The sequence below is a fragment of the Lagenorhynchus albirostris genome, chromosome 5, assembly GCF_949774975.1.
Source record: "Lagenorhynchus albirostris chromosome 5, mLagAlb1.1, whole genome shotgun sequence".
Lineage (NCBI taxonomy): Eukaryota > Metazoa > Chordata > Mammalia > Artiodactyla > Delphinidae > Lagenorhynchus > Lagenorhynchus albirostris.
Genome location: NC_083099.1, coordinates 68720832 through 68731512, shown reverse-complemented (window position 1 = coordinate 68731512; position 10681 = coordinate 68720832). Strand labels below are relative to the sequence as shown.

At 39.7% G+C, this 10681-nt stretch overlaps 1 protein-coding gene across 1 annotated transcript; it reads left to right on the top strand.

Moving 5' to 3' along the window:
- The first annotated feature begins 1319 nt into the window (after nucleotides 1-1319).
- On the top strand, nucleotides 1320-10375 carry GMNC (geminin coiled-coil domain containing). The gene is made up of 5 exons (XM_060149278.1): nucleotides 1320-1377; nucleotides 2935-3109; nucleotides 4848-4936; nucleotides 5851-5967; nucleotides 7699-10375. The coding sequence occupies exons 1-5, from the start codon at nucleotides 1375-1377 to the stop codon at nucleotides 8314-8316; spliced, it is 1002 nt and encodes a 333-aa protein (XP_060005261.1). The 5' UTR covers nucleotides 1320-1374; the 3' UTR covers nucleotides 8317-10375.
- Nucleotides 10376-10681: the final 306 nt, after the last annotated feature.

The window sequence follows — 10681 nt, the reverse complement described above, 5'->3', positions numbered from 1 at the left end:
CCCTATCTTCAAATACAGTCACATTGAGGGTTAGAGATTCAACATATATAAAATTGGGGGAAACAGTTCAATCCATGAAAATGTCCATTACATAAATATAATGTGCAGTGGAAAGACGTCAAAGAGAGTCAGAAACTATAATTATGGTAGTTAGCATGGATGCTGGAGCCAGAGGTTCAGATTCCCAGTCTGCCACTTCCTAATTGTGTGAACATTGGTCAAATTTAACTTCGGTGCTTCATTCACTATCTTTTGAAACAGAGACAGTAAAAGTACCAGCCTCCTGGGTTATTGCAGATGAAATAAGAGTTGGCTGTTAATGGTAGATGAATAGTTTTAAGGATATTACTCGTTTTTCTACTCTGGATATAACATCATAGGAATGGTGAGAATAAAATGCAAGAGGAAAAATGGGAGAAATAAAACACTTTGAGAAGTATTAACACTAAATTTTCTTAATTATATTAATTCACTCTATGTAATAGTAGTTGTGAAGAAAAGACCAACACAGAGACAGACACTTGAGATTCCTACATTTGTAGCTTAATTCATTCTTCATTGAGCACCCATTACATGTTAGAAATTGTTCCGGGCACTTTGGAGACAGTAGTGAACAAAACGGACAGAAACCGCTATTCTCCTGAAGCTTACATTGTAGAATGGATACAGATCGCCTCCACATTTCACACCCACTTCAGAAGCTGGGGAAAATGAGACATTATATAGAAGGAAAATGCCAATCAATCGCAACGTCATAGAGCAAGCTATTTATCAAGTGGCCAGAGAATACCCATGAGCAGTATTAACCTTGGGGTTGGAAGGGTTCCCCAAGCGCCGCTCTGAACCCCGAGATGCTGGTTTGCGTTTTTCCTGACCCTACACCCTGGCTCCCGGGCCAACCTGTGCGCCCCGCCTTGCCCGGCAGCTGCGTGCCTCGCGCGGGCAGGAGCCGGGATCGCCCTACCCGTCCGGGCGGCGCGGTCACGGCGGGTCCTGACGCCGGGGCCCGGGGGACGCGCGGCGAGCCGGCACCGGCGCGGGTTTTGAAACCGCGCTGCGCACCCGGAGGCGGAGCGCCGTGGGCCTGCCCGAGACCCCGGCCCGCTGGGTCCCAGGTCTCGGGAGGCGGTCGCCGATAGTGGCAGTGACTTTGGCTTTGGCCAGATGTCTCCTGACCCACGTCACCAGCTTGTTAAGCCTCGCACCAAATCAGAGGGCGGCGCTTGCCGGGAGCCCCGGGCGTCACCCGGAGATCCCTTAGATTAGAACTCGCCTCTCCTAGCTCCTCCCCTCAGTCCCATTTAAAGCTCCCACCGGCTTTCCCGAAAAATTAAGAGTGGGCTCAGTTTCTGCAGCGTCTTCTTCCAGGGCAAGATGGTAAGTGAGGAGCCGGCGTTAGCTAGTCCGCTGGCGAAACCGGGGGTCTCTGAGGTCTACTAAGCTTTGCCTTTAGAATTTCTTCCACCTTGGAAACAAGATTTCTCTGCTACCTGCCAATTAAAACAGGTCTTCCTTCCTGCTCCATCTCTCTTTTCTTCTCCCCCGTCTCCTCCTGGCTTTCTCTGTCTCTGTTTCTCTGTCTCTCTCTCATCCTTTCGTCCTCTCTGTTATTTCTACTCTCTGTACTTTCTCCCAACTTTCCCTTTACACCTGTACTCGCTTTTCACTCCACCTCTTTCTCTAGATTATGCACATATTTGCAAACACTTGAACTTGAGGCTAGGGGTATTTGGGGTTTGTTTCCTTCTCAGATGTCAATTGCATAATAGCTCAGCTTTGATTCCAATAATAACCTCAGGGGAAGAGCCTACAAACATGCTTTCAGAATAAAAGAAAATAGCACTTGATAAACTTTTGGCGGAATTTCTTTGGTCTGCACTGCCCACGCTGGACTTGCTTCAAGACTGGACTTTTTCAAAACTTAACTTATTGGGAATGTTAACAAAGTGTGACTTAATTGACTTAACTTTCTTTTTTCCTCTTTTTATTTGTTTTCTCTCTGTTTATGTTATGCCTGAGAAAGTTCACAAGTCAACAAAAGACTTGTCGTGGTCAAAGAGTTTGTCCAAAGCTGGGCTCTGCTGAAATGAATGGCTTTTACCTGATTAAACATTGACAAATAATTAGGAATGGGCGGTTGTACAAATTAACCCAGGGAGTCTGCATACCTGCCCCTAACTGGACGTTTGGAAAGACTGTGTGTTTGAGGTTTGAGGAAGCTGGGACAAGAGGGTGTTCACTGGCTCAGAACACAGTAGAGAATACATGCCAGGCAGTTAGTAGTGGCAAGATAACTTTGCAAAGGCATCGAGATGTAGTGGTGGAGAGACCTAATTAGAGCTTCCTGTCTCTGCTAACTAACCTGTTTCAGTAGTATCCAGTAGCATTTAAAACCAGAGGAAGAGAGGTAGGAGGAAGGGAGGAATGGAGCAAGTTTATAATTCAGAAACTAAAAACGAAAATAAGGAGGTTAGATTATGTGACGTGTTCTGTCCATTTCAGCCTTAGCATTCTAAGTTCTTTGTCATTTAAGGTTGTTAGAAATATAATTAACATATTTGCTAAAAAGAGTCAAGTAGCTCTTACATGTTTCACTCATTAAGTAGAATTCCTTTTACTTAGATCTTGGGTAGCCTGTTAGATGCCTCAGACCTGGCAACAGAGACTACTCCTAGATATTTACAAGTTTGGTCCATCTAATACTAGCCTGTTCTTTGTTGAGAGGACCTAAGGAAAGTACTGGGTAAACCAAGGAGCTGATTCCTTTCTAGTAATTATATTTGGACCACTCAGAATCAATCTGGGATCTATATTTAACACCTTTACTGTTTTTTATTCACTGCGCATATTTTCTGTTTCTTTCTCCCACTCTTTTCTCCCTCCAAATTCTCATCACCCCATCTCTTGGGACCTCCCACATACTGAATTTTACAGAACACCGTTCTGCCTTGCCAAGACCAGTACTTTGTAGGAGGCCAGAGCTATAACTGCCCGTATTCCGGTACGACGTCAGAATCTAGTGTTGACGTTTCCACGGAGACTTGGGTCTCTTTCTGGGCTGCTGGTCTCCTGGACAACAGAGAGCCCCAACAAGCACCACAGGCACAGGGTAAGTTCTGCTCTTCTGCTTTCCTGGTAGATCTGAAGCCCTTTTCCTGTACTCATAGTTGCAAGGCATTATGGGCTGGAACTCTGTAAAAGAAGGGATGATATGTAAAGTTTAAGAAAGCCCAAAGACTCCTGTATTTTGCAACCTAATAACTTGCTTTTTGTGTACTTGCCAAATAGTGAAAATGGGCTTCTTCCTGTTGCTCACTGTACAATATGTATTTCTCCCTATACTTTACAGTTCTTGGAGATTTCAGAGTCACTGAGAAAGTATGGGTCTGGGTCAATGTTATATAAACAATACTATTGTGATGCTTTTGGAATTAAAATACCAGTTAGAGCTTTTTTTTTTTTTTTTTTTTTTTGGTATTCAGGAAAATTTCCCTGGGTATGAGAGAGAAGCAAGGAGAAGTACTAACTTAATCTTTTATTTCATAAAGGAAATTCTATGAATAGTGTCTTATAAGTGGAAAGAAAATGATTCCTTTTTGCCTAAAGAAGACTTCAACTTTGGAGGGAAGTATAACTTTGATGGAAAATTGCACATTAATTTTGCCCTGGGGCTTAGTAAACAGTGTTTATAACTATTAAAGGAATTTCTGATTAACACTCAAGTTTCTAGAAGAACTCTAAGGCATTTCAGAATTCAATATCTGGACTGTTGGTTCCACCACAGGAATTTGTTGAATTTGAGAAAAGACACAAACAAAAAGCCCCCAAATATTGAAACACACTTATATGTAAGGAAGGAAGTTATTCAATTTTAGCTTTCTACTGCAAGAAACAGAGAAAACAGAATGCCCAAGAATGTGAAACCAAAGAGTGTATAAAATTTTATTCCTGTCTCCTTGCCCATCATTCCACTTTAATCAGAAATATTTCAGTGATATTTTAGTTGAAGTAGAGGAGAGCAAGAGTCAGAACTGTACTAGATGAGGAAAAGAAACTAAAAGTAAACCAAATTAGCATGCCCAAGCATAGTTCTTATTGGCAGGCATAATTTGCTGTCAAATATGAAAAGAACAACAAAATCTCTTTGAAAAATCATAAAACACTTTATAGATGATGGCATTTGAAATACATGAGTTTGGGTACAGTTTTGCGATTTTCAATGAGTTCTTCAGAGAAGCAAGTTCAAATTATTTTGAAGTAGAAAGTGCTATTCCATAGAATTCTGAATAAATACTCTCTCTCAGGCTTAACTGATAGGCAGATAGGCAGAAATTTTTCATCTGGGGAAAAATGGTAGCATCAAAAATAGGATTTTAAAAAAAAAACAAAAACAAAAACAAAAATAGGATTTGATTCTGGAGCCAAACACTATATCATTAAGCACCACAGCTTAGAAAATAAGATAAAAACTTGGAAAACATAGCGGAATTGAAATGTAGGCCTACTTGAGGGTGGGACCAATAAACATCTGCATGAATTAGTAAAGCAGATAGGACAGTCTTTATAAATTTAGCCAGCAGGAATATATATATTAGGAAGGAAGTTGACCTCTTGACTCCTAAAAATTCACCTCTGTAGCCACCTTGGCATATAGTCTATAAATATTTCTTTCATAGCATGCTTGCCCCTTCTGAAAACTCTAAATGTTATTTTCCCATGTGGAGGCAATGGCTAATGTTAGAAAGGTAATGGAACCTATTACCTTTCCGAAATCCTCCAGTGAGTTCTTGATTACACAAAAACTGCATGTGTGTTTTCTCAGCTACCCATTTGGTGTTTTCACATAGAATCATCCAGTGACTCGAATTTCCCTGTTCTTAATTCGTGTTCATGGGAAGAGGCTCAGCTTTCCTCTCAGCTCTACAGAAACAAGCAGGTATGTGTAGATAATCAGAACATGAGACCGGCCATGTTCCACGCAGTTCATTCTCAACATCATACCTTAATGTCACATGGCTTCTTTTCCCTTGTTCAATTCATTGACTGTCAGTTTAGAACCAAAATGGACATTTGTCCACAGAGGAGTCAAAGTTAGGTGATCACCATGACAGAAAATAATAACAACAAAACCAACAACGACCAAAACCCTCTAGGAAGACCTTCGATCAAGCCCTGACCTTACACATTTTAGCTGTATGACCTCTCAAATCCTCCTTTCTCTTATCTATGAAATGGAGATATTTGTGCTGCCTACCTCGGAGGGCTGGTGGAAAGATCAAATGATAGAATGAGTGTGATAGTATTTTTAAACCATAAACAGCTCATCACTTGGACAAGGGACGATGATTGTAAAAGTTCTTGCAAAGATTGCTTCATTTTCCCTATTTTGTTTGTTGTTATTTATGAGAGAGTAATTTAATCTAGTGGACGTACAAACTGACCTGAGACTGAGGGAAGCCGACCCACATCTTTTTTTCTTTCTTCTTTTTTTAACATGCAAGGAAGAAGTTCAGCAAAACCTTTCTAAACACCGTTTTCTATATTTAAACAGTTGCACGCAGCTCATTTTCCTACATACCTTCCCGATCCCCTTGTGGTTACAATTTTAAAAGTCATCTAATCTCTTCAAACACTTTGCAATGAAAAAATTCAGAGCACAAACTGAACAATCAAGTGGTAAGTGGGTGTAGATTGAACTTAGGCCTTTGAGGACGAGGGCTTCCTGAGATTGAGTTCATAAAACAAACAGAATAATTATCAAGTTTAAGTAGGTTAAGGATCAGTGGCATTATTATAAGGTTACAAAGTCAATATAGTGGAGCAGCCTTCACCATTGTCTGCTTTTTGCAGCTCCAAGATACTCTGGTGCAGAAGGAAGAAGAACTTGCTAGGTTACATGAAGAGAATAATCATCTCAGACAATACCTGAATTCTGCTTTAGTTAAATGTCTTGAGGAAAAAGCCAAGGTATGTGATGACCCCCTTTATAAGGACAGAGCAGTGATTTGAGAAAGAAGACCATTTGGGTAAAACTCCTTGATTCAGTGTAAGAAGTGTATTAAGCAATGTGCTTTGAAATGCGTCAATAGGATGGGCAAATTTTTCTGAAGGAAATATAGCACTTTCACAACCATGTTTATATATCATTTCCCTGAAGTATCTAGATTGCAGATTTTAGCATATATTATAAAAGGAGCTGCTTAAGAATCAAAAACCAGTCAAGGGGATTGCTGAGACAACAGAGGCTAATCAAAAGATAGAGTTGGATGGGACGCTGGAGCGGGAATTAGATCCGAGAGACATGCGTTTCTTTTATCTGTTTAACTTTAGGTCAGTCACTCTCCCACTTGGGGCCTCATTTACTTCTTTGTAAGTGTATGGACTAAAAGATCTTTTAAGAATCTTTCCATGTCTAAAATGTTATAAATATGGCTGGAACCCACATCTCTTGACTGGTAATTAGACATAGCCGAGTACATTATCTGTTCATGAACATTTCATTCTTACCCTTTTAAAATGAACTGTTTCTAACTCAAGGATAGTTTGCCCATAGTCCCTTTTTGTTGTTCTTCCTTTTTGGGGTTTTTTATTTTTTGTTACCTGTCTGCCATTCTGTTACCATTATTGTTTTATCATCAATCTTTACCTTACTTCTAGACAAGCTACATTATTTATCTAAATCGATCATATTTCTTACGACTCTTACCCAGATATAGCAGCTCAGAGAAGAAAAACCACTATATTTAGTGCCTTTAGAATTCAGTTAGTTTTGTTAAAAAAAGGGAGCACAGCTTACAGTTATTAGCCTGGGGTCCTATCTCCAGCCACCATTCTGTGAAAAAGCACAGTTATTAAATTAGTAAGTGATATTAATTAAGCAATTTTTCTCTCTTGTTCTCAATTTTGCAAGATTTAGAATAATATAATACATACCACATGGGAGTGCTGTGAAGGTTAGGAAAATTAGAGGAAGAGTGTTATGTAGAATTGTAATCAGTGGTTCTGTCTAGATTCAGGTGCCTTAGGCTTAAATCTAGGCTGCATGATCCTTAGCAAGTCACTAATGTGCCTGTGCCTCAGTTTCCTCATTAAAGGAGGGTTTAATAGTATCTACATAAAATGAGATCATGCATATAACCCTTGTTCAATACATGATAGTTGCTATTATTGCCATAATAATAATAATAATCATTACTTCCCGGAACTGAAGTTTTAAAGACATCATTTCAACTTTTTTTTTTTAAATGCTGTATTTTTAATTTTTTTGCGGTACGCGGCCCTCTCACTGCTGTGGCCTCTCCCGTTGCGGAGCACAGGCTCCGGACGCACAGGCTCAGCGACCATGGCTCACGGGCCCAGCCGCTACGCGGCATGTGGGATCTTCCCGGACTGGGGCACGAACCCGTGTCCCCTCCAACGGCAGGCGGACTCTCAACCACTGCACCACCAGGGAAGCCCATCATTTCAACTTTTAAATGACTAGTAAAATTATATGAATTGGAATTTCTAGGTGGTAACTTGTCATCATAGATTTTGATTTAAAAGCAGAAGTTAATCCAATGAGTTTTGCTTTTGCATGTGAAAATATAAATTTAATCAAGTTTTCTAAGGAATTAAGGTGACCAGTAAATATTTGACAGTCTTAAAGAAAATGATGTTGATTATCTGACTGTGTATTTTCAAATATTACTTCCCCAGAAATTGCTGTCATCAGATGGGTTCTCCAAAGCACGTGGAAAATTCAGAAAGGGGAAGAGGAAACCCAAAGAGCAAAGATATTTTCCTCCTGAGATTCCCCATCATAAAAATGCCAAAAGAAACCTCTCTAGTGAATTTGCTAACTGTGAACAACCTGGGCCCCCTGTGGATCCCTGGGTTCTTCAAACACTGGGGTTGAAAGACCTCAACACCATTGATGACACCTCATCAGCTAACTACAGTGCCCTGTCATCTCATCCCAGACGGACCACAAGCACATTTCCCCAGTTTCTGAATGATGCAGTTGATTATCCCGGTGCCTCCGGGGAAGATCTGCCAATTGACTATGGAGGTGACAGAACAACCCCCTCACACAGCACTGCCAGCCACAGGGAAGATTTTCACTTCCTTTCTCAACTTTCAAATCCCCCAGGAGGACTACAAACTCTTCCTTACTATACTTCTGATGTGTCACCCAATAAGACAGAGATGGCCTTTTCCACATCCCTGAGCCCTCACTGTAATGTGAAAACTCACTCCTTCCACCAGGGACAAGCCTTTGTTCGTCGAGATGAAGAGGGAGGCTGGAAGTTTACCTGGGTCCCTAAGCAGTCTTAGTGATCCCCTCCTCTATCACAAAGGACGGCCATGAACTCTGTTTACAAGACCTGTCTTGCACTTGAACCTGACTATGTGGAAAATGCAAGCTATTGCCCAGACTGTCTCCTGCCACTTTAAATGTCACTCTCAATTACCTACTTAAATCTGCAGGGAATGGCTTCCAGGAATCTATAATGAAACATGCCTGCTCTTCTTTCACCTAAATTTGACTTGTTTACACAGCCACACCTGCTGTTGACTTCCTTCCTTGGCCCTATACTTGAAAAGGTATTTTCCAATTGCCTGAATATTCCTTTGAGACCTACATGTGCCATTCCAATTATAACAAGTCTAAAAGCTTTTCTTCTTTCATCAGACAGTTTAAATGTTCACAGCCTTCACCTTTCCACTTTTATTTCTCTCCTGTTCCTCTTCATTTCTAAAAACTGCCTTTGAAATGAGCATTATAATTGCTCCACATAGCTGTTATTGGGTGTTCAAATAACTGGGGGTGGGGTAGAAACAAGAATCTTTGCCCATTGCCATTCCTGAAGACGTAAAGTGAGTAATGTTATGTGTAGTGCAGTTCATTAACTTGAGTGTCCCATGATGGAGCTGACAAAAAAATCTCTTCAACACCTGGAAGTCTACTGATAAGCAACAACACTGATAAATTAAAAGGTAAAAGAGAATGAAAATTACTTCAAAATGCCTGCATGGTGTATCAGCTTCTATGGGCACCTGGCATTGTGTCTGCAACCAACATCACTCAAACAAGAAGATTTCTGAGGAATTTGTGGTAACGGAATAAGTCACTATCCTAAACTAATTAGATGCTGATACACTTCTATTCCTGAAAGTATAGTCTAGCCTAGCTCTGACACTGTCTTACTTATCCATTCAGTCATTCATGTGCTCATTTGTTCATTCATCAACACACCCAAAATATTTGTAGAGCACCAACTGTGTAGCAGGCATTGTGCTCTGTGGTGATGATAAAATGTGAACAAGTTAGGTGCTGTGGCCACCCTCATGAGACTCAGACTCACTCATCTGCTGTGACCTTGAGAAAACTACTTCCTTGGTATGAAAATTCAGTTTTCCCAACTGTAGAATACAGAAGTCACAGTAGATAATCACTGACATTCTATAAATTGAGCCTGGGTCCCATCAGCTTTACTCCAACACTGCCATCCCAGGGCACTGTTCTCTGCTTTTGATTGGCATTGCAGATATGTTGGGTGAACTTTTTTGTATACAATTTTTTTTAAATGTGAGTCATTTGTAGTTAACACTAGAAATCATTGCTCTGATCACAGTATTCTTTTTTCTGGTATGAACCCATTTTGGGGTTAATTCAGTCTGTGTGAGAACATGCATCTAAAAAATAGAGACATTATTTTCTAAATAAGTGTGCATAGATTTAATGGAAATATTGACATCAAAGATCTCTCTTTCTAGATTAAAAAACATGCATTCTTCATGTTCATGTTAGTTCTCCTTCTTTCCAATTCCCCAGGCTCCCTATCCTTCCCAGAATAAGTTAGGTATCAAAGATGTGCACCTATGATTTTTGGGGAACCAAACTTCAGTTGATGATAAGACCCACCATGTTGTACGCCTTTCCCATTTTTCTTTATTCCACCCTTCAGTAAGTCATCTGTACAATCAACGCCTGAGAGCATGAGTATTCTATTTGGAATTCTTTGTGACTAAGACATGTCTTTTGTTTTATTGCTGTTTGGTTTTTGCTTTATTTTGGTGATGTGGACAAATGATCTATTTATAAAGTTTTGCTACCACCCAGTTTTCTTTATAATCCGTGAAGGGGAATCAAATATATTAATTATTTTCATGACTTGGGAAGAAATAGAACACATTCTATTTTCTAAAAACAAAAACCAAAACAAAAAAGTGCCTTTTACATTCTAATATCTGTTCCCCTGTATGGTGAAATTTATCTCTTTTTAATTACAAATATAAGAATTAGAACTGACTGTGCTTTAATAGTAGGAATCAAGAAAGCAACATAAATATTTTGAAAGTCTAAATGATCAAGTTGTAAAACAAAATTGATTAGTCACACACAAAGCCACATAAAATGTAATAGCTTTTAAGTGAAACTTGGTCTCAGCCCAGTTTAAAGAAATTACAGCACATTTGTGGTAAATGATAACTCGCTCTGGCTTATGCGGGAGAAAATGACCACTTGTTCTTACAATCATATCTATAGGCATTTGATATTCACTGGAATTATGTATAGAAATTATTTTACTGATGTTTGAAAAATTAGAAATTTCTCTCACCTGAGTATATGTTCTAACTTTATGGTTTTACCATGCCCATCCAGTAAACCAGGTTAATATTTTACTAATATAAAGTG